This window comes from Lissotriton helveticus, chromosome 11 (genome assembly GCF_964261635.1).
Source record: "Lissotriton helveticus chromosome 11, aLisHel1.1, whole genome shotgun sequence".
Taxonomy (NCBI): Eukaryota; Metazoa; Chordata; class Amphibia; order Caudata; family Salamandridae; genus Lissotriton; species Lissotriton helveticus.
This window is the reverse complement of record NC_136072.1, coordinates 902985616-903010644: the sequence shown is the minus strand read 5'-3', so window position 1 is coordinate 903010644 and position 25029 is coordinate 902985616. Positions and strand designations below refer to the sequence as shown.

The following is a 25029-nucleotide window of genomic DNA, read 5'->3' as shown; positions in this document are numbered from 1 at the left end:
TGAGCATACTGTCTGTGTAGGAAACCTGTGAGTGCTATGCATGTATTGGTGCACAGACACACTATTGAGTTCCGTGTTGCGTATGTATGCCTGTGATGCCTTTTTGGTCCCATTGGGCGGTACTCATTTGACATCCAGGTCCGCCATGTTGACACGCCACTTGCTTAGTAGTTGAGTGTAAAAGCACATCCCCTAGTGGTCCATGGCCCCATGGCAGAAAATGTGAGGATGACTGGTAGGGGTGGGCCATGTGCAGGATGAGGGCTCCTAAACCTTTGTCTGCTATGTGATTTGGCTATCCTGTTCCTTCTGTACGTGAGTGTGCCCATGACTCACACATCTTTTCTGTGCATTTCAGCTTTGACAGAGGACACTCAGCCACAGACGGTGGAGAGTAGCCGAGGAAATGAGTCCGGCTCAGACTTCGCACACACGCAGACTGACACGGAGGAGGCCAGCGCCGGAGAGGGGGACAGGACCGTCCCTGAGGACTCGCATGTGGAGACGCCATCGTCCTCCTCGTCGGACACTCTGGGTGAGCCTGCACTGTTGTCACAGACTGGGAGTGGGCACTCACCACCTTCTGTCGTAAGACAGCACACAGGGCCCACACTTCCGCCAACTGCACCATGTACTGTTCGTGGCCGGAGGAGTAGGGGGAGCAGAGTGGCGTTCGGTGCAGGCACCGCTGCCCCTGCCACGGTGAGCCAAAATGCACTGTGTGCTGAGGCCGTTGATCTGCTCAGACAGCTGTGTGTGGGGCAGACCAATATGACAAATGCTTTCCAGGACCATGATAGGAAGTTGGGGCAGGTGGTGGCATTCATGGAAGGGATGCATGGCGATCTTGCAGGTCTACACAGGACAGTGCAGTCATTGGCAAGCAGTGTGTCGTCTGCAATAGTACAGTCGAACGAACAGGGTGCTACTTGTGTTTCACCATCTACACCGCTGGATGTCTCAGGGGGTAGTGATTATTCTGAGCAGGACTCAAATACAGCTTATTGCACTAGAAGCAGCGTCAGACAGCACGTCAGGGCACGCAGGGCACAGACCCCATCCCCTAGATCAGCTAAATCTGTTCACGTAGACGACGTCAGATGCACTGGAGTACACACACAGGATCCACAAGTGTTGTTGGGGGACATGCCTTCCGGAGCTACACAGCCATTCAACACGAAAGGTACTCCCAAGGCAAGGGATAGTCACATGTCCATGGACTGTTCCTTGGACAAGGCCAGTCAGAAGACAAAGGCACCTACTAAGAGCAGGGAGACTCCCAAGAGCAGGCCCACAGCAGAGGTAAGGGACTCTCCCAAGGACAGTGAGAAGACTAAGGCACCTACTAAGAGCAGGGAGACTCCCAAGAGCAGGCCCACAGCAGAGGTAAGGGACACTCCCAAGGACAGTGAGAAGACTAAGGCACCTACTAAGAGCAGGGAGACTCCCAAGAGCAGGCCCACAGCAGAGGTAAGGGACTCTCCCAAGGACAGTGAGAAGACTAAGGCACCTACTAAGAGCAGGGAGACTCCCAAGAGCAGGCCCACAGCAGAGGTAAGGGACTCTCCCAAGGACAGTGAGAAGACTAAGGCACCTACTAAGAGCAGGGAGACTCCCAAGAGCAGGCCCACAGCAGAGGTAAGGGACTCTCCCAAGGACAGTGAGAAGACTAAGGCACCTACTAAGAGCAGGGAGACTCCCAAGAGCAGGCCCACAGCAGAGGTAAGGGACTCTCCCAAGGACAGTGAGAAGACTAAGGCACCTACTAAGAGCAGGGAGACTCCCAAGAGCAGGCCCACAGCAGAGGTAAGGGACTCTCCCAAGGACAGGGACACACACAGACAGCAGGTGTCTGCTGGAGACAGGTGCACCACAGACGACAAGTCTGCTGGCAGGAACAGGGCGGCGAGCAGGGCACAGGCTACATCCAGAGACAACACTCCACCTAAGGATAAGGCACATCCTACGGACAAGGCATCTGGCATGGACAATGGCGCTATCAAGGACAGGCATACTTCACCCCTGGCTGCACTGAGGCTGATGTTTTCTACTAAACGTAACACTGATGTCTCCGCGGCGGAGTCCCCCCATACCTCCACTCCCATCCAGGCCAGTCAGAAGCAGAGGAGGGTGTCCCCTGTTGTTGCATCCCCCATTACACATCATTCCGAGTCCAGGCGGCAGGCACAGAGCAAACGACAAGCAGGCTCCAGCACGTCCCCCGAAACCAGATCCCCCGCAGCAGTTGCGCCACCTATGCTGGGTGGTGATTCTTTGGAGTCCCCACCACTTGGCAGTCCTGTCCTGTCCAGGGTGCACTCACACCACCCTAAGAAACGCAGACACACACCATTGACACCTGCCAACCCCGATTTGGCTCTAGGTGAGCTATCCCCAGCTCCCAGGCCCACCCTGCCTCCTGGCCCATACAGCCCTGTGGCTCATCATTTCAGTTGTCCCAGTGGCGCTGGTGCAGTTGACTCTCGTGTATCAGATGGTGGCACAGTGTCAGTTGTGCCCTCTCCTGTTGCAGATCCTGGCAGGGTATGTGGGTCTATGGCTCACGTGTCAGTTAGGAGATCTGTGGCTGTGTTGCACACTCCTGTTTCTGGTGCTGGCAGTCTGTCTGGGTCAGTGGCTCACGTGTCAGTGACTACATCTGTGGCTGTGTCTCACACTCCTGTTGCTGGTGCTGCCAGTGTGTCTGGGTCCGTGGCCCATGTGTGTGTCACTCGGGCTGTGGCTGTGTCTCACACTCCTGTTGCTGGTGCTGCCAGTGTGTCTGGGTCCGTGGCCCATGTGTGTGTCACTCGGGCTGTGGCTGTGTCTCACACTCCTGTTGCTGGTGCTGCCAGTGTGTCTGGGTCCGTGGCCCATGTGTGTGTCACTCGGGCTGTGGCTGTATCTCACACTCCTGTTGCTGGTGCTGCCAGTGTGTCTGGGTCCGTGGCCCATGTGTGTGTCACTCGGGCTGTGTCTGTGTCTCACACTCCTGTTGCTGGTGCTGCCAGTGTGTCCGAGGCAGGTAGTTCACGCAGTCCCCCTGATTCTGTGATGTGAGGTGCTGTACACTTCACTCAAATGTTAGTTCACATGGTGTGTCCATTGAGAACTGCGTGGCACTCTTGTGGTCCCTGTGACGGTTTGGTAGGGACACGTAGTTGTGCTGCCTCTGATGTACCTGTTCTGTACTGCACATTGCCCTGTTGATGCTCTGATACTGCATTCTGCCCTCTCGTTTACTGCCTCTGATGTACCTGTTCTGTACTGCACATTGCCCTGTTGATGCTCTGATACTGCATTCTGCCCTCTCGTTTACTGCCTCTGATGTACCTGTTCTGTACTGCACATTGCCCTGTTGATGCTCTGATACTGCATTCTGCCCCTCTCATGTGCTGCCTCTGATGGACCTGTTCAGTGCAATGGACTGTTGATGCACTTAGCCCCTCTCATGTGCTGCCTGTGATGGACCTGTTCTGTGCAATGGACTGTTGATGCACTTAGCCCCTCTCATGTGCTGCCTGTGATGGACCTGTTCTGTGCAATGGACTGTTGATGCACTTAGCCCCTCTCATGTGCTGCCTCTGGACCTGTTCTGTGCAATGGACTGTTGATGCACTTAGCCCCTCTCATGTGCTGCCTGTGATGGACCTGTTCTGTGCAATGGACTGTTGATGCACTTAGCCCCTCTCATGTGCTGCCTGTGATGGACCTGTTCTGTGCAATGGACTGTTGATGCACTTAGCCCCTCTCATGTGCTGCCTGTGATGGACCTGTTCTGTGCAATGGACTGTTGATGCACTTAGCCCCTCTCATGTGCTGCCTCTGGACCTGTTCTGTGCAATGGACTGTTGATGCACTTAGCCCCTCTCATGTGCTGCCTGTGATGGACCTGTTCTGTGCAATGGACTGTTGATGCACTTAGCCCCTCTCATGTGCTGCCAATGATGTACCTGCTCTGTACAGCACAATGCCCTGTTGATGCTCTGATACTGCATTCTGCCCTCTCATGTGCTGCCAATGATGTACCTGCTCTGTACAGCACAATGCCCTGTTGATGCTCTGATACTGCATTCTGCCCTCTCATGTGCTGCCAATGATGTACCTGCTCTGTACAGCACAATGCCCTGTTGATGCTCTGATACTGCATTCTGCCCTCTCGTTGACTGCCAATGATGTAGCTGCTCTGTACTGCACAATGCCCTGTTGATGCTCTGATACTGCATTCTGCCCTCTCGTTTACTGCCTCTGATGTACCTGTTCTGTACTGCACATTGCCCTGTTGATGCTCTGATACTGCATTCTGCCCCTCTCATGTGCTGCCAATGATGGACCTGTTCTGTGCAATGGACTGTTGATGCACTTAGCCCCTCTCATGTGCTGCCAATGATGTACCTGCTCTGTACAGCACAATGCCCTGTTGATGCTCTGATACTGCATTCTGCCCTCTCGTTTACTGCCTCTGATGTACCTGTTCTGTACTGCACAATGCCCTGTTGATGCTCTGATACTGCATTCTGCCCTCTCGTTTACTGCCTCTGATGTACCTGTTCTGTACTGCACAATGCCCTGTTGATGCTCTGATACTGCATTCTGCCCTCTCGTTGACTGCCAATGATGTACCTGCTCTGTACTGCACAATGCCCTGTTGATGCTCTGATACTGCATTCTGCCCTCTCGTTGACTGCCAATGATGTACCTGCTCTGTACTGCACAATGCCCTGTTGATGCTCTGATACTGCATTCTGCCCTCTCGTTGACTGCCAATGATGTAGCTGCTCTGTACTGCACAATGCCCTGTTGATGCTCTGATACTGCATTCTGCCCTCTCGTTTACTGCCTCTGATGTACCTGTTCTGTACTGCACAATGCCCTGTTGATGCTCTGATACTGCATTCTGCCCTCTCGTTTACTGCCTCTGATGTACCTGTTCTGTACTGCACAATGCCCTGTTGATGCTCTGATACTGCATTCTGCCCTCTCGTTGACTGCCAATGATGTACCTGCTCTGTACTGCACAATGCCCTGTTGATGCTCTGATACTGCATTCTGCCCTCTCGTTGACTGCCAATGATGTACCTGCTCTGTACTGCACAATGCCCTGTTGATGCTCTGATACTGTATTCTGCCCTCTCGTTGACTGCCTCTGATGTAGCTGCTCTGTACTGCACAATGCCCTGTTGATGCTCTGATACTGCATTCTGCCCTCTCGTTGACTGCCAATGATGTAGCTGCTGTGGTGCCCACTTTGCCCATGCTCACGCATACACTGTGATTTTACCCCTATTTTGTACAATAAAGGTTGTCTATCAGGTCTCGTGGTCTGTCGTTGTCATTCCTGCTTGCGTACTACAAATGTGTATTTGTATATGCTTCTCATCAGTGGTTTCGGTAACATGACACTCCCCCTCCCTACGTCACGTCCCTTACTGGTATTCCCCTGCAGACAGCCAATGGTTTGTGCCTTACCTGCGTCGTCGTCCGTGGTGGGCCATGACTAGGACGTGGTGGATCGCGAAGAGCATCGGGAAAGCGTGTAGCGCTGGGTCCATGGTGTTGGTCAGCTTGCGGTGGGTATCTCTGCTATGTCACCTGTCTTCGCAGTGGGGATTCCGCCGTGTTCAGACAGGTTGTTTTTCCGCTGCGGTTTTATGTGTATTTTCTGCCATCTTGATTTGGAGGACGGTCTTCGACGTCAGTCCGTACGGCGTGGCCTCCGGATGTGTTCCGTCCGCCACGCTCTCGTGTGTAGTTCGGCGGCGGAGCGTGCTTTCCCGTCGCGGACGGGAATTTGACACGTTTTCCTATCCTGATATGGCGGACGGAGTATCCGCGGCAGGCGGACACGGAAAAGGCTTTTTCCGCCTACTACAGGGCCGCGGTGGCTCTTCCGTCCGCCATCCTAATGAGCCCCTTAGTTGGCTTTGCAGGGGCAAAATAGCAAGGGAAGGTAATTCAAAAGAGAACCATCTCTCAATGGATCATCTCTGCATTACGATCTGCTGCTCAATTGCCAAGAAACAGTCCATTGAGGGCTTAAGAGCTCAATCTACCAGAACAGCTGTAACCATTATATTATCTAGAGGACTCCCAGTTCTGGACATCTGTCAGCCTGCTTCTTCGCCATAGCTACACACATTTGCAAATTACTACTGCCCTGATAGCCAGGGCTGGCAAGAAGAACACTTTGCCCGCTTGGGCTTCCAGGACTTTTTTGTCTAAAATCGTCCACAGACCCACCTACCAGGAGAGGTTGCTTTGGTATCTATTCTTAGATAAGGAATCTGCAGCTAGAAGTCTCTATCAGATGAACAAGTCACTCTACCTAGCTGCAGATACCTTACCGAACCACCTATTCTCAGAGTTTGGCAAACTGTCTTCTAACATAAAGAGATCTTTAAGGATCTTCACTTTATGCACACTATTCATTCCTCCTCAGCTTAGCTCTGTGATTCTGGTGCGGATAAACAGTCAAGTAATGAGGTCAGCACACTGGGGTAGCGCCTATATAGGCATGGCGAAAAACTCTTCCAGTGCAGACCACACCCCCAGCACCACACGGAAATGACATATGTAACCTACCAGCGTGCACGGAGATTGCAAAAAAATCAGGATTCAGTCTGATACCTGTGAACATTCTAAGATAAGGAATACGTGGAAATATAGAGTCTCTCTCAGATAAGGAATTTTCAAAGCTAAGTTACTTTTTCATCTCTTATTAGAGCGTGACCAAGTCCTCCTCTCTACTTTGTTTTTTGCGGGATATAAGGTGTTGGTCCCGGGGCCCGTAGCACTGTTTTATATGCCTTCGAGGCTACGTCAGGTTGGTTTACAGTACCCACGTTCTCCTAAAAGTATAGGGAGGAATCTCTATGAAGCTTCGCACTACCTTACTACTTGGAGATTCCCAGCTGTTAGCCTCGAGTTACTCCCCCTTACCAGGGGTGCTGCATCTAGCATAATCTTAAGTGGTGCATGGTCTGAAATTCTGCTGGGGAGTCATTCAGGCCCGATGGCAGCTAGGCATTCTGTGGATGGGACTAAAACATAGTCAATACAGGAAAACAACATGTGGGCTCTCAGGAAAAAGGAGTAATTACTAGTCAGAGGGTATCTTGCTCTCCTCATGTCTAAAAGACTCAGGATTGAGGTGAAGTGTGACAGGGGAGTGGGAGTGTTCCTGGGACAGACCTATCAAGAGCACTATCCATCACTGTATTGAAATCACCCCCCACTATGTGTATGTAGGCTGATGTTTCTAGCAAGGTACAGCTTAACGCTTCAAAAATGGGTTGATAAATACAGTGGTGGGGGTCATAAACAAAAAGCATAAGCAACAATGTCCTAACCCTGGGCCCAGCACATATACAAATTTATCCCCCGGCCCCTATCAAGTCTTCATCACCAGGAACGGGTGGCTTCATTGCCAGAATTGCCACACCCCATGATCTCCTAATATATTCTGCTTGTACGAGCACAGAGTATTTGCAACTATTCCAGCATGGGCAATGATGCCCCGCAAGTTGTACTATGTTAGGTGAGCACCTCCGAATATACTGTGTGAGGCCTCCTCTCTTAATCTCGTGTAACATATCACTGATGTTCTGCGGTAATATTTTCAGTTGTTCTGTATCACACAGTGTAGGTCATGTCATAAAATATCCTGTGGCTCAGGGCCCTCTGCATGGCTGAAACAGAAAGCCAGGACCCCAAAGAAATGTGGCCCTCCCTTATCCCTCTGATATTTCTTACCTCCTGCAGCCCACCCCTGGGATACGTCCACCAACCTCCAACCCTGGGGCACAGGGACAGTGTGCGTTCCACCCCCCCAGTAAGCACTATACTCATGGGGGTGCCAACATTAAAAAACTGTAAACTTCCCAACTCTAAAACCATGCACATTGCCTGCTGTGTAACTCTGCCATTCCCACAGTTCTATAATGGAAGTATCGGTTGTCTTGTACACAACACCCCTCAAAATAACTCAGCTGTGAGCTTGTTAACCATCCGACCCCCGTAAATGGTCTTTCTTTATCACTATGCAGTCTTTGGTTTTATCATATGATCCCTCCTTTCACAGTCTGCATTCATACTTGGGTTCAAGTGTCTATCACTGTCACTCCTCCCCTTTTGCTGCTTGAGGACCTTATAATGAGGGAATGTCATCAGTTTAATGGAGTCCACAATACTGTGTTTAAATTACAGTCTGCCTCCAAAATGGCACACCTGTCAATATAATTTAGAAGTCTGAGAATCACCGGCCTTAGGGTTAGTGAAAATCCAGGGAGGGCGCAGGGCGAGTGACCTATGTGCACATTCGATATTAAATGCTTGATTAGCGCACTGACGAATGTTAGTGCGTCCCTGTGGGCACACCGAATGGTTCGTTATGAAACACAGACTCCGTTATCAATGATGTGTTAATTTATTCTTGATCATAAATTCTTTGTACAAACCTTCTATGAACCACAGCTGTACACTCAGCCAACTTTTTTTGTTTACACATTCGATATTAAAGCAGGAGAACAACCGGCCTTCTGAGACCCAGCAACTGAACTATTTTGTGAAAAATTGTTCTGGGTGAGTGCCCTCTAAGCCATCAGGGATCCCACTAGGCATACGTTTTCTCTGAGATCTGCTCTCTGCATCTTCAGTTCACCTTTCAAGCTGGAGGGCAGCATCACAGAGTTTTAAGAAGTCCGTTTTCAGAGCTCCAAGTTCGTCTTCAGCAGAGGAGACCCTGGTAAATGCAGTACACAGTTTAAACTTACTTCAAAATAAGCTGGAGTTTTTCACCAAAGTTGGTGCAGACATTGCTGTATATCTCTAGACACGTGTTTCTGGGTTGAGCCCTTCATCAGCAGAGTAAAAGACACACAACCGATCCTAGGATGCTTGTTTCCAGTCCATGGAGGACCTGGCTTGGCAGTTCGGGCTGGACTGTTCCCATGATGCACAGGGTCAAGACTAATTTGTATATGGCTGGGTTCAAACAGGAATAGAAAGCAAAAAAACGATGGATTTAGGCCAGATCTCTGTACTGGGGTGAATGTATGACATTGTTCTGCATTCTGTCCATCAACTGTTGTTTTTGCATTTGTCACCTCGAGTGGGACGGGTATGCCCAGACGTGGGTCCTGTGCTCTCCATGCCACTGGCATCCAGCTATCCTGGCTGAAAAGGGGTGAAACCCCGAAACCGGTCCTAGGGTGCTTGTTTCCAGTCCAAGGAGGACTTGGCTGGGCAGTTCAGGCTGGAATGTTCCCATGAGGCACAGAGTCAAGACTGATTTGCATGTGGCTGGGTTCAAACTGGAATGGCATGGTGAGCAAAACAACGATGGATTTAGGCCTTGATCTCTGTACTTGGATGAATGTATGACATTGTTCTGCATTCTGTCCATCAACTGTTGTTTTTGCATTTGTCACCCCGAGTGGGACGGGTATGCCCAGACGTGGGTACCGTGCTCTCCATGCCACTGGAATCAAGCTATCCTGGCTGAAGAGGAGTGAAACCCCAAACCGTTTCTAGGAAGTTTGTTTCCAGTCCAAGTAGGACCAGGCTTGGCCGTTCGGGCTGGATTGTTCCAATGAGGCACAGGGTCAAGACTGTTTTGCATATGGCTGGGTTCAAACTGGAATGGCATGGTGAGCAAAAAAAAGATGGATTTAGGCCCAGATCTCTGTACTGGATGAATGTATGACATTGTTCTGCATTCTGTCCATCAACTGTTGTTTTTGCCTTCATCAGCAGAGAGCAGCAGTATTAGAGAATAAAGAAAAAGCATTGTGGCAGCCTTCTCAGCAACCGCAGATTAAATTAGTTTTTATCTCTACTGATGACGGATGATATCCAGAAACATGAGTCTAGAGATTTACAGCACTAACCTGCACCAACTTTGGTGGAATACTCCAGGAAATATTCAAGTAAGCATGTAACATGAACTGCATTTACCATAGTGCTAAGGGGCAAACTGTGCTGGGAAGTGAAGCAGTGTGCTCCCACCCTCCCTGTTTGAAAAGGCTTACTTGAGTCATTAGGCTGACAAGCTTGTTGAGATACACCTGTGCGCTTGTGAGAGGTACTGAGACCTGAAAGGATTGTGGCAACCTGCTCATCAACCCCAGATAAAATTCGTTTTTATCTCTACTGATGACTGATGATATCCAGAAACACGTTTCTGGAGATTCACAGCACTAACCTGCACAAACTTTGGTGGAATACTCCAAGAAATATTCAAGTAAGCATGTCACATAAACTGTGTTTCCCAGAATGCTAAGGGGCGAACTGTGCTGGGAGGTGAAGCAGTGTGCTCCCACCCCTTCCTGTTGTCCTATCAGGGTGCCCTGAAGCCCAGTCATGTACTCTGCCATAGTGTGTACGTCCCATGGTCAGTGACCGTTGGGGAAAGAGATGAGGAGGAGAGGGTGCACCGTGAGAGAAAAGAGAGGTCCACTGGTGAGGGTCCAGTAGAAGTTGTGAACTTGAGTTGTGTGGGAGGGGCGAGCCGGACAAAGCCCAATGACAAGTGTCCAATAAAGCTAATGCAGAAGGCCAAGCTGTCCCCAATGTGGGACACTCTGTTTCGTTGCACTCCGGTAGAAGCTATGCTCAGTGCAGGGATTCGGGTGTGCTGCAAGTGTACTATAGTGCCCCACCTGGTGTCACCCCACCTGCTGGTGTCCTCGTGGTGAGATGTAGTGGCAAAGGCAAATTCTGGATTAGTGGCAAACCACTGGGGCACCTGCTGCCAACAGGGTGGAATGCACAGCCCACACCCACGCCCGGGACAGGCTAGGGGTCCACAAGGGGGTAATCTCTAGCCCCAACAGTTGCTGGTCTGCTGTAGTTCTCTGGTACACAATGCTGTGTCTTCAGTTGCATTTGTGAGGGTACAGAGGCTCCAACTGTGCTTAATGCCCAAGGTGGGCCTCAGCAGCCAGCACAGGCGAGTGCCATCCCAACAGCTCTGGGGCCTTAACAGAGTCCACTCCATGCAGTGTCAGTGCTTGAGGTCACAAAGCCCGCAGTGTTTGCTCAACCGCCTCATGAACTGCCTGCTGGGGAGACAAATACCCCTGAAGCTCTGGTTTCCTAGCTGGAGGTGCTGGTCGTGATCAATACAGAGAGCATGCGGGCCCCGCTGAGAAACCGCCCCAGCCAATGGCCTCACTAGCCTGCGCCCACCATGTTAGTCACGCGGTGCTGGGGGTCTCCAGGCTGCTATTGACAAACCTGTAGGACGTGAGCCACATCAACACTCCCAACCAGGCTAAACTGGGTCCTGGAGGGGGGATACCGCAGCTTGACTGATAATTTGCAAGGCCCAGGCGGCAGGATACGAGTAGAATCCTGGGGCTCGGCTAAATTCCTCCATGCAGCATGGCAACAAGCTCTGTCCCCCCCCCAATGCCATTTTATATAAGTTTTCATATTGTTCTTATACATGAAAATTGTGATATAATTTCAAATGTATTAAGGACATAATATTTTATTTTTCTAATATTAAGCTGCTGATCGATTTTATGTATGCTGATTTTGAATGATCAGTTGCCATCAAAATAAATAATTTAATGAATAAAAGGATGAATGAAAACCATTTTTAATATCCTGAAAGCCTGAATGTCCTAGGACTGGCCTTTTTCATGGATTTGCATGAGAAGACTGCTGAAAGAAGTCTAATGATCTTGTCTATGGGTGGAGGAAACCAAGCATCAGATATAGGATATCAATTGTGTAGTGTTCTGGGTTTAGTGTTTATATTACTGCACTTCTCTGCATCTAGCTACTCAGCCAGTGTGAGTGTTCCAGGTTAGAATGTGAGTGTGATTGACATGGATGGAATGCTTGGGTGACTGGTATGAGGTTTGACAGTTGGAGTATGGGCTGAGTAGCTAAGAGGCTGCTCCTGGTGGGGCTGCTTGTTCCAGCATAATACTTCCTGCAACTATATCTATGGTTGAATAAATCTACTTTACAACTCATCTACACCTGCCTCGGCTACATCTCTTCATGTATGTATGACTAAAATTCTACAAATGGTTTTCCAAGATCTTAATAACCGCAGAGTCTGCTATATGCATAGAACGATGCACCGATTTATTAACAGTGTTGGATAACTTGGGGCCCGATGTAGGTGGCTCATTACCGGTCGGTAAACCCGAAATTCTGTAAATTTCAGGCTTACCGACCGGTATTGAGCCATTTGCTATGTAGGTGATGATTCGGTAAATACTGAATCGGTATTTACCAATTCTGTATTTAACGAATCATTATTTACCGATTCGGTATTTACCGAATCAGCAAACGGCTGTAGGAAGCACATTTGAGAGTGCTTATGTGCTTTAAGGATTCGTTATTTACCACCAACTATAACTTGGTGGTAAATACCGAATGCCTTTGAAAATGCAAATCTGTGCATTTTCAACTGTGCCATGTGGCAGACACACATGCCCTTAGGGCATGTATGTGTGCCACATGTGCACACAAGCACGATTATGGGGTGCAACAGGGTGTCAAAGTGACACCCTGCCACCCTTCAATGTGTTCCCCCTTTTACCGAATCAGTATTTACCGATTCAGTAATTCACATTCATTTCTATGGGCCTCCAGGACGATAGGAATGAATGGGAATTACCGAACCGGTAAATACCGATTTGGTAATTACCGAATCTTACCGATTCGGTAAAACTTACTGAATAAATACCTACATCCCATTTACCGATTCTAACATACCGAATCGGTAAAATTTGGTATTTTAGAATCGGTAAATCTTCATTACCTACATCTGGCCTCAGGTCTTGGTATTGCTTATATTAAATAGATTGATAGAGACATTAGATTAGAATGTCTTTTACAATGTCACGTCTATAAATCCTTTAAAGGAAACTGATTCTGGATTCTGTGCATTTATAGTAATAGCAAAGTGGGTAAAACTCCACGTATACTGCAAGTATTCATTATACCCAAAATACTCACGTGGGCATTTACAACATACTTGTCAATATAGATCTTTCATTTCTCATGAATAAAGGCATAGTATACTAGGATAAAATGGGCCTAATTTAATTGCTGGTGGGTGCCCCGTTTCTCTGCCGGGGTGACATAGTAAATTACTCCATAGGCCTGACGCTGATACCACCTGCCAAATTTTGAAATGTCCGCCAAGCAGGCAATCATTTCTAAAGTATTGGCAGGAACCACCACCACAGATGTTCCTGTCAATGTTTTTTTAAGTTTGGATAGGAGCTCCATCGATGAAGCCTTGCACCAATCTGTTTTTTTTTATTATTTTCAAAAGGAATATCCAGAAGTGGTATTATCTTTTTGAAAATAAAAAAGATAATGCCACCCTTGCCAGGGGCGTCATCTCTCATAGCGAGGGGGACACTCAGTGTTTTTTACTGTCCTTTACCGCTAAAGATTGCCTGGCAATGATGAACAATAATAAAAGGGCTATATGTCAGCCCATCCTAATTGGGCAGACAGACATATAGCCAATTTTCTGAAAGCCCTTGCTCCATCAACCCGTCTGAGAAGTTTGGCCACGACGTTGATGGTATAGTCACTGCTGTGATCAAACTATAGGCCACCCACATTAGAATTGGATGGGTAGACAACTGTGTTGGCAGGGATCGAACCCCGGCCCCCTTGCGACGGAGTTCCCTCTCTGCCAACATATAAATTAGGCCCAATGTGTTCAGAAACAGTTATTTAGAATTGTTAACATTTTGTCATCCTAACTCTGTAACTACAAATAATTCTACAACACAAGGATCTGACTGCGAGGAATACTACCTTTATCAGGCTGTAGTTCAACCCCACAAAATAATGTTCTAGAAGTAGGACCCCAGTCCTATATTAGCTACTCCAAAATAACCTTTAGCTTAAGGCCAAAGTCCTTCTCCGGGTATTATGGTTCAAAATCTTTGAATACTCTTATCAAAGGCTTGACCAAAAGTTCTAAATGACAGTAACACTGAGGATTGGATACCTGCACCAGTTGCCGGAATGGAAGCTATTTCTATGCTAAGACTGTTTACAAATGCCTTAATTGTTTTGGGCCATTTTGCATAAACTATGCAAATGAGATTTCTCCTAGCAGTCCCCATTTTTATAATCAAAGTGCTCCCTATAACTCAGATGTCCTTTTATGACAAGAGCACTATTTCTGAAATTTAAAATTTTCCATCATACTCCTTTAGGGTTGTTGACATGTTTTGCCTACCTCATGTAAGGTTTCGTCGCACAAGGAATGTTAATTTTGGAGATAAGACGCCTGTTGGTTTTAACCACCAGATGTAGAATACTCTTCCTATCTCCATTCATATATTAGAATAAGGCAACATCTTTAGAAAAGCTTTGAAAAAACTTCGGCTGCAAACTAATGATTGTCGTGCATCATGGCATTCATTTTGCCATGAAGTCTTTGAGCATACATGGTCAACATCATGGCTGTCCTGTTACATAATGATGTAAGACCATGTATGTATGCTGATTCATGACCTTTGTAAATTAACACCAATCAGTTTCAGAGTGCACCTGGCTTGCAAGTTGCATCTTATTTACATATATGTTGGCAAACAAACCCTTTTGTTGTATATACTTCTCAGCGGCGCATTAGTGGTTTAACCAAACTTACAGAGCTGTTCATCGCGCTTTTTTTTTAAGAACAGATTTTATTTGCCAAATAACAAATATAGCGCAGAGCACTGTAACCCGGCAATTCATGCATGTAGAATGTACATTGAATTGACTTTGACAGTTTCTATAGCAAAATAGGACAACTGAAGAGCAATAAATTTGAAATATTAGCAGAAATGAAAATAAAACAAAAATCCCAAAACCCACCCCCCATCGCACTCACATCTACCACAGAACAGCACCACAAGAGAACAGTCTCGCCTCCCCAGACATGATACACCAGTATCTAAGGGGTGATATTGCATGTCGATAGGCAAGCGAAATAGCACACCTCATTCTTTGTATCACTCACCAATGTGGGAGTTTGGGAGTGGAATTTAACAATGTTGAAGATGTTACCAGAAAGACATGGGCCTACTAGATGTTTTCTGATTGGCTAGATAATAGCGGCATGGCTCACGTAGTACCTATAAAACCTGATTACATCTGAAAAAGACTGTCGAAAATAAAAAATCTAGTATGTTCTCCTTCTTTATTATGTCTTGATTCAATGGATTTCCTATTTTTGTGCTTGTCTTGCCAAAGAGCATTTCGGTCTTGTGGTGTTCAGATTGGATGAGTTGTAGACTTTTACTGCACATTTGAGGGGATTCTTTATCTTATTTTATGCACTCCACTGGAGAGCATGCATTTCCTTGTTCTCTCCCCCTTTTTTCCCCTTAATCCTCACAAACGCTCTTCCCACTACTCTGGTGCGGCTACCCTAATCCCTAACCTGTCGGCATGTTATATATATATATATTTTAAATATCATTAAAAAAATGTATGAGGACTCAGCAGTTGTAAAATGCTTCTGTGTTGCTCACTTCAATTTTAGGGTCGAGTCTGCGAAAGCATGCACAAGCACATGTACCTCACTTGCGAGACACTGTTAACAAAAAGGGGCTTGGAGCCAGCCTGTTGCTTACAATTTGTTGGCTTACATGGCACTCTTCTTTACAGCCTTGAAATTCATCAAGGCAGGCCTAGCATCATTTCTGTTCCTCTCTGTGGAGCAGGAACCAAGTACTGATTGGTGCAACTTAATCAGTGCCTGTCTGCAGCTCCCAACGTGATTGAGTTACTATTTTGTTCTGTTTAACTTTTAGCGCCCTGCAAACAGAAGGCGTGTGGCTTGCATTAATGTGCCCAACAGGACAAACAAAATTGCAGAGATTTATTTTCTATAGGTGACTTTAATTTATTTTGTTAAGTCTTCTTTTCTCACTCATGATTTCTTTTGTTTTTGTTCATGGGCGCTGTTCTCAAAAGATGAGGATTATTTTATTGCCAAGGGACATTGTTTCTTTCTTATGTGCAATTTCGAAAATGATGCTTTAAAACATAATCGCGCAGTAAACCACAATCTACACCAATCCAATGCCCTGATTCGCATCCATGCCACTTCAATCCGCCCCACCCAAGTCCAATCCAATCCACCCCTCTCCAATTCAAACCGCTCAACTGAATCCAATCCACCACACTCCAATCCTCCCATTCCCACCCCACTCCAATCTCTCCTATTAATTTCCAATCCAAAAATTCGGCCCCACTCCGATAAAAAACAATCTGCTCCTCTCCAATCTTCGGCACCCCAATCTGCCCAAATCCAAACCACAACAATCTTCTCCACTCCAATCCAAAATAATCAGCCCTTCTCCAATCCAAAACAATCTGCCCCACTCCCCATACAAAATATTGTGCTCCACTCCAATCCAAAACAACACGCCCTCTTATTCTAAAGTAATCTTCCCCCTTCAATCTGCACCACTCCAGTCCAAAACAATCTCCCCCACTCCAATTCAAAAAAATCTACCTCACTCCAATCGAAACAATCTGCCCCACTCCAATCCAAAACATTCTGCTCCACTCAATCCAACATATTCAGCCCCACTCCAATCTGCCCCACTCCAATTCAAAACATCCTGCCCCACTCCAGTCCACCCTACTCCAATCCAAAAAGGTCTGCCCCACTCTAAAATGCCCCAGTCCAATCCAAAACAGTCTTCCTACTCCAATCTACACAGTCCTATCTGCCCAACTTTGATCCAAAATAATCTGCCACACTCCAATCCGCCCACTTCAATGTGCCTCACTCCAATCTACCCCACTCCAATCTGCCCCACTTCAATATGCCCCAATTCAGTCTGCCCCACTCCAATCCCAAAATATCTGCCCCACTCCAATCTACCTCACTCCAATTTGCCCCACTCCAATACAATCTACCTCACCCCAATCTACCTACTCCATCCCAATTCACCCCACAACAATCCACCACAATCCACCCCTCTCCAATCCAATTCAACCCACACAAATCCAATCCACCCTAATCCAGCCGAATCCAATCTACCTCACTCCAATCCAATTCACCTCACCTAATCCAATCCAATCCACCACTCTCTAAACCAATTCATCCCACTACAATCCAAAACAACCTGCCCACTCCAATCTGCTCCACACCAATCTTCCCCATACTAATCTGTCTGACTCCAATCCACAACAATCTGCCTCACGCAATCCAAAACAATCTTCCCCACTCCAATCCAAAACAATCTGCCTCACTCAATACAAAATAATCTGCTCCACACCACTTTTCCACACTCCAATCTGCCCAACTCCAATCAAAAACAATCTGCCCCATGCCAATCTGCCCCACTCCATTTCAAAACAATATTCCCCATCCCAGTCCAAAACAATCTGCTGTACTCCAATCCAAAGCAATCTGCCACACTCCCACCCAAAACAATGTGCTCTACTCCAAAACAATATGCCCCTCTCAATCTAAAGCAATCTTTCCCACTTCAATCAGCCCCACTCCAATCTCAAACAATCTGCCCTAATCCAATCCAAAACAATCTACCCCACTCGAATCCAAACCAATCTGCCCACTTCAATCTGCTACACTCCAATCCAACCCACTTCAATTCAAAACAATCTGCATCACTCCAATCTGTCCCACTCAAACCCCAAACAATATGCCCCACTCCAAACCACAAACTCCATCCCAATTCACTCCATCACCAATCCACCACAATTCACCCCACCCCACTCCAATCAAATCAAATTCACCACACAAATCCAATCCACCCTAATCCAGCCTGATCCAATTTACCTCACTCCAATCCAATCAACCTCGCCCTAATCCAAGCCACCCCTCTGCAAACCACAACAATCTGCCCTACTCAATCCAAAACACTCTGTCCCAGTCCAATCAAAATCAATCTGCCTCACTCCAATCTAAAATAATCTGCTCCGCACCAATTTTCTGCACTCCAATTTGCCAAATCCAAGCAAAAACAATCTGCCCCACTCCAATCTAAAACAGTCTGCCCACTCCAGTACAAAACAGTAAGTCCCACTCCAATCTACACCACTCCAAACCAAAACAATCTGCCCCACTCCACTCTGCTCCAATCCAAAACAATCTTGCCTACCCCAGTCCAAAACAATCTTCCCTACTCTAATCCAAAACAATCTACCCCACTCTAATCCAAATCAATTACCCCACTTCAATCCGAAACAATCTGCCCCACTCCAATCCCAAACAATCTACCTCACTCCAATCTGCAATAACTCCAATCCGCCACACTCCAATTCAAAACAATCTGCCTCACTCCAATCTGCCCTGCACCAATCTGCCCCACTCCAATTCAAAACATTCTGCCACACTCCAATCCGAAAAGGTCTGCCCCAATATAAACTGCCCCACTCATCCAAAAATGTCTGTACACTCTTATCTGCCCCACTTCAATCCAAAATAATCTGCCCCACTCAAATCCATCCCACTTCAATGTGCCTCACTCCAATCTGCTCCACTCTAATTTGCCCCTCTCCAATCCAAAACCAAAACAATCTGCCCCACTCCAATCCAAATCAATCTACCTACTCCAATGTGCGCCACTTCAGTCTTCCCCACTCCAAGCCCAAGCAATCTACCCCACTCCAATCTGCCACTCTCCAACCCACCAACTCCATCCCAATTCACCCCACACCAATCCACCCCACTTCAGTCAAATCAAATCCACCCCACACAAATCCAATCCACCATAATCCAGCCCGATCCAATCTACCTCACTCCAATCCAATCCAATCCACCTCTCCCTAATCTGCTCCACACCAATCTTCCCCATACTAATCTGCCCCACCCCAATCCAGAACAATATGCTTTACTCAATCCAATCCAGTACATCTCACCCTAATCCAATCCACCCCTCTCCAAACCAATCCATCACACTCAATCCAAAACAAGCTGCCCACTCCAATCTGCTCCACACCAATCTTCCCCCATACTAATCTGCCCACCCCAATCCAGAACAATCTGCCCCACTTGAGTCCAAAACAATCTGTCTCATTCCAATCCAAAAAAATCTGCTCCACACCAATTTTCCGCACTACAAACTGCCCCACTCCAATCCAAAATGATCTGCCCCACTCCAATCTTCCCAATCCAATCTAAAACAATCCGCCCCACTCCAGTACAAAACAGTATGCCCCACTCAAATGTACACCACTTCAACCCAAAACATTCTGCCCCACTCCAATCCAAAAAATCTGCTCCACTCCAATCCAAAACAATCTTTTCCACTCCAAAACAATGCACCCCACACCAATTGAAAGCAATCTGCCCCACTTCAATTAGCCCCACTCCAATTCGAAACAATCTGCTCTACTCCAATCTGCCGTACTCCAATCCAAAACAATCTGCCACACTCCAATCCACCTCATCCCAATCCAGTCCACCTCACCTCACCTCAATCCAATCCAATCTAATCCACCACAATCCAATCCAATCAACCCCACTCTGTCCAACCCATCTCACTCCAATCCACTCTACCCCACTACAATCCAATCTACTCCACTCCAATCAACCCCATGCCAATGTAATCCACCCCAATTCATTCCACTCCACTCCATTCCACCCCACCCAATTCCAACTCACTCCATCCCACCCCACTCCACCCCACTCCACCCACACCCACTCCATTCCAATCCAGTCCATCCCAACCCACCCCATCCACTCCAACCCACCCCAATCCACCCCACTCTAATGCCATCCAATCCACCCCACTCTAAGGCAATCCAATCCACCCCAGTTCAGTCCATCCATCCCACCACACTCCAGTCCAGTACACTCCACCCCACTCCAATCCACCCCCTCTCATCCAGTCCAATCCCTTCACTCCACTCTAATTCACCCCACTGCAAACCACCCTACTCATATCCAATCCACCCCACCCCAATTAGAGCTGGGGGGTAAACTCCTCTCCACGGACAGAGTTTTGCCACTCACCGCTCCACTTGGAACACAGATGTTGGAAAAAATACCATCAAGCCACCGGAGGACCAGAGTTTACCGGCATCGCTCACCTCTAGTGTCAGCAATCCCAGTGTAGGGAACTTGCATGTGGCAACATAGGGGTTCTTGGCCCCCAACAACCCTCAGCAGCCAATGGGCTTCATCCCCCAACCAGTAGTGCGCCGGGAGGCTCCTTTGCAGAGTGGTTTAGAAAGGAGACGGGGACTCTGACGACGTCTCAGCAATCCTGCTGTGAGAGACTTACTTGTGGCAACAATAGGAGTTCTTGTCCACCAATGACCCTCAGCAGCCAAGGGGATTTAGGGGTGGCTGAGCAATACTCCACCCGCTTAAGGAACTCTGTGGAATTCGGCAGAGTTTTACAGCAATGCGGCGGAATTTCGTGAAGTGGAACTCCACGAGTTCCACCCAGGCCTAATCTTAATCCAATCTACACCAACCCAATATAAAATAGCCCAATCCAACCCACCTCACCCCATTTCACTAAAGCCAGCCCACTCTACCACAATTCAATCACCCAAATCTACTCCAATGCAATCTACACTGCTACCTCAAACCACTCTAAACCACTCCGCGCTATTCCACCTCTCTCCACTCTATGCCACTTACCTCTGTGCCACTCCACTCCACTAGTCTACTGTACAACACTATACTCTATGATTCTGCACTCTATGACACTCCCTGCCACTGAACACTACTCCCCTCTACTCAACTCTGAAACACTCTAATCCAACAAATCCAGACTACGACACTCTACTCTCCCCGCTCCACTGTAAGACATTCCACTTGACTTTTAGCCATGCTGAACAGCAGTCACACTGGTATACAACATGGCAAAAGCACATTGCCCAAGCCAATGGCTCTTGTAGATGCGAGACCTATTGGCTTTGTCAATTCTTTTTGTGCTTTGCAAGCATTTTGTTTCCCTTTTTTAGCATTTTAATTTACTGTCCTTATATGTCATCTAACATTTCCTGATGGCAAATAAAAAATGGTGGTAGTCATCATGACTCATGAGCACACAGAAGTCACAACATGCGTGCACTCATGCATCACAATGAATACATGTGCATTAGCAGCTATCTTGTACTGGATTTCCTTTAATGGAACCCATTCCAAGATTGCCGTCCATGCATGCATGGGCTTTTAGATGCCTCTGTTTGCAAGCCAGTGCCACTGCCAACAAGCCCTTGCAAAAAATAATATATTGGCCTTTTAATGGCATGACCTATTGACTTTGACAATACTGTTCTTACATGAAAGGGTAATTTCAAAAGATTTTCATTCAACTCGCCTCAATTCTTCCGGTTTATTTCTAAACTGAAACCCTCCGGTCACATTGTTTTTAAATGTATTGAAATGCACACTGGTGATGTCATCCACTCTTTCACACATTCCCCAGAAGGTCGAATGTTTACACAATAGTTTACAAAGAAAAACTGTTCTTACTGAACGCCTTTCTGAATTCATTCCTAATATTTGTAAAATTATTATTTTTGAAACCATCAAAATGGTGGTATTATTATTATTATTATTATTTATTTTTTTTGGTCCTCATCCCACCTTTCAAGCCTCTGCGGGTCTTATGAAGCCGCCTTCGTAATCTGTGGCCCCTACGGCTTACCGCACTCGCTTGGGTCATCCGACGGATACCTTTTTTGTGAGGGAACCTGGTTTAATCATTAGACCAGTTATGTTAAATTAATCTTAAATTTTTTCCCCAACTCACAAAGGGATGCCAGATGTTCATTTGCTTATCTTCTGCACCTTCGTAATCTAAACGAGCCATGGAAAATGAGGCTTTAAGCCAGTCTTCCCTTTGTGGGGGTATGGGGTCTTTCCACCTCTTGCACACTTCCCTTCTGGCCAGCAAAATCAAATAAATTAATAGGCCTCTGTCCTTTTGAGAGAGGGTCTGACTAAGGCAACCGTTGTCTCCAAAAAACACTAATGACATATTGATCTCTATGCTAGTATTAAAGATATCACGAATATTGTCGCCCACCTCAGCCCAAAATCTTACAAGTGCTGGACACTCAAAGAAGATGTGTAAGTCGTTAGCAAGAGGTGTCAGACACCTGGGGCATTTGGGAGCTGGTTCTGGGGCAAACTTGGCAATTTTCGCGGGTGTATAATAGAGTCTGTTGATGACAAAAAAGTGATTTTTTTTTTAGACAAGCGGGCTTGACAAATCTATACAAGATCTTTAGAGAGGGCTCATACAAGGACTCTATTAATGGCCCAAGGGGGGTTTCCATCCACACTGAAGCTGGGGGGGTGGGGGTGTCTCATGTTCCTCAATATCCAGCAAGTTGTTATACCATATAGAGATTTCCTTATTCATTGGAAAGGTAGATTGCCACAAACCTTCAATCTCTCTGTTCCCTCTGACCTCCCCCTTATCTGCCTCGTACCATGATGTTAACTGTAAATATTTGAATCTAGAGAGCCCTGGCCCGATCTTTGCCCTCAGGTACTCCCATGGATGTATCCCCCCGGAGTCCTCCAGTTCGGACCAAACGGTGATGCCTGCTCTTCTGATAGGTAATGCCAAACTGTCCAGTAGGCAGTCCGGTGGTGGTAAAATGGTGGTATTGTAACACCAGACGGGTGCTGGATCTCTGCCAAGCAAGCATTGATCCCTGATCACAGCTAAACAAATTACCCTGCCTCAAAAAAGAGATTACTCAAGACAAAGTAGCGCTGTTGGTGCTTTGCTCCTCGTTATTGTCTGTTTTACTTCAGGGTTGAGTGGTCACTGCCAGTTCATCATCAAGGCACAATTTATTCTCATCATGCCTTTTCATGGATCCTGGAAGCCCTAGCTCACACTCCATCGTATATGAACCTAGCCTTTCACCGAGTCATGCTTATTCACATGCTGACATAGTCACTTACTCACACACTCCTTCCTTATGAATTGCTCACTAACTGGCTTAGCTTGACCTAAATGAATTCCAGAGTAGGAGCTGAAAGTGTATTGTAGCTGTATGTAACTAAGGAAGCAGCTTGTAGCTTTTCTTCCTTTCGCACCATCTGTTGACTAAGTGACTGAATAGCGCCCATAGTCAACTTACCATGGTTTTCTCCTTTACTCCCATCTCCTTTACTCCCACTGCAGCAACCACAAAGGCAAAGAAAGTTAGCCATGTGTACCCAAGGTACTCCTACCGTGTAAGCATAAGCCAGCTGAGAAAAAAATCGCAGAGGAAATGGGGTAAACACAAGTGGCAGGTTGGGTGCACCGCAACCCGCCAGGACCATGTATTTGGGGTTGGGCAAAGTGACTCCAGCTTAAGGTAATTGGTGCCCAGGGAGCCCCAGTTGCGTAGCAAGGAACAGGTGTAGCAAGGAACCGGTACAACTGCTGTACCAAAAAATAAAATGTGCTCAATGGAGTTGGACCCCTGCGCGGGTGGTGGGTGGGTGATAGATTAGGCGTATCCCTTGACCAAACGCTGCTGCATACAGCCTTTTTCCATATGCATGGTGTGGTTGTCTACTTGCAGCAGAGGGCTTGGCCGAGTGCGGAGTATTGATTATAGGGCCAGAGACATCAGTGATGTCATTGATGATGTCCTTTAACATGTCATGAGTGATATAATATATTAGTTCATAAGCAGTGCATGACGAGGGAGCAATTTATAGTTAGTTCACTAAACTATACCTGGCGGAGTGCAGTATTGTTTTGATTTTCAAACGTTAGTTTTCTCACTTCAACACCTAACTATGAGGTGACCTTAACCTTTTTTTCCTGTGAAATAAACCTATGTATTCAGATAATAAAACACACTAAAACAGTAGTTATGGTGCAGCACCACAAATATGAAAACGCCTCAAAATTCACCTATTTACCAATGTGTAGACTTCACCTGACCCCTGTGACTAGATAGTCAAGAGTGTAGAGCACTATCGGTTCTTAGTGCACAAATTATGAATATATGTCTAATGGGTTATTTTAGATGATTATTCGATTCAGATTAAACATTCATTACAAATCAAACCTAAGATGCAGAAAAACCTTTAGTTTTTTCCCTTTTTGTAGGTTGGCTTATTTTTAAATAACCAATTTTACCACAGTCTCTATAAAAGCTTGTAACCGGGTAAGAAAAATTGATTTCATTTGATTTGATTTAGCGAATTTGGTTACATTTTAGTACATGATAACTAAAATTGGCACTCAAGTTTAAAACTTTCTGCTCCCTCCATCATCCCTTCTGTATTGTATTTTTCAATTTACCGATTACTTACTCGGGTGAATTCAGGTTTTCTATTCATGAAACTTTGCAGTATTCTGACTGATGGTTTTCTGTTTCAAATCCCCTCTACTTCAAATGGCTGTGTACCACGGGAAGCAGGAGGTATTTTGTATCGGACTTCTGTATTCATGACTTAAATATATCACCATCCCACACGAAGAAAAAGGTGAGCTTTTGTCAGCTCCTATCAAAAATTAAAAAGGCAAAAAGATCTGTTGTCATATTTAAGGAGGAGACCAAATCGAGGGCAGGTTGGAGCGAAAATGACTTTGAGGGTCATTGGTGGCTGCATACTGGTCTCCTAGGAAACAAAAAACAGTTAAACGAAAAGTGATTTCAGGAGCTGAGAGACTCGACTACAATCTTGAACGGAATTGGAAAGCATATCTCCACCATTTTCGTAAGCAATCTTGCCTGGTCAATTAGAGCCTAGTTTAGGAATCTGACACGGATTAGGTTATCAGTATTTGATGTTAAGCTAAAGAGCCTTTGGAATTGTTGAGTAAGGTGTCATGTAATCAATATGGCAGTGTCATTTGAACAAGCTATGTAGATAAAGTTCTCCTGTGAAAGCTGAACAGATGCCACTGACAGCAGACTAAATGCTGGATGCCATGGGTTGACAAATGTACAGTTTTGGAGACTATGCCAGATACCCGAGGGGCTCCATTGCAACTATACAGAAATAGTTATATGAAGAAACCCTTTGCATCAATGACCAGTGAGAACTCCATGATGCCCTGTCTGGGTTGTAGGCCTTAATATAATCTG

The 25029-nt window shown here is 46.6% G+C and overlaps 2 protein-coding genes and 1 long non-coding RNA gene across 4 annotated transcripts in view; 2 read left to right on the top strand and 1 right to left on the bottom strand.

The window, feature by feature from the left end:
* TBX5 (T-box transcription factor 5) overlaps positions 1 to 25029 on the bottom strand; it is a 615870-nt gene that overhangs the window by 96419 nt on the left and 494422 nt on the right. The window lies entirely within an intron of this gene.
* LOC144791294 (uncharacterized) overlaps positions 1 to 25029 on the top strand; it is a 483505-nt gene that overhangs the window by 337241 nt on the left and 121235 nt on the right. The window lies entirely within an intron of this gene.
* Positions 1 to 25029, top strand: part of LOC144792040 (uncharacterized) — a 47834-nt gene that overhangs the window by 407 nt on the left and 22398 nt on the right. Inside the window, exon 2 of the mRNA XM_078666894.1 lies at positions 359 to 1302. Within this exon, the coding sequence (XP_078523020.1) occupies positions 359 to 1302 (944 nt within the window). The remainder of the gene's footprint in view (positions 1 to 358; positions 1303 to 25029) is intronic.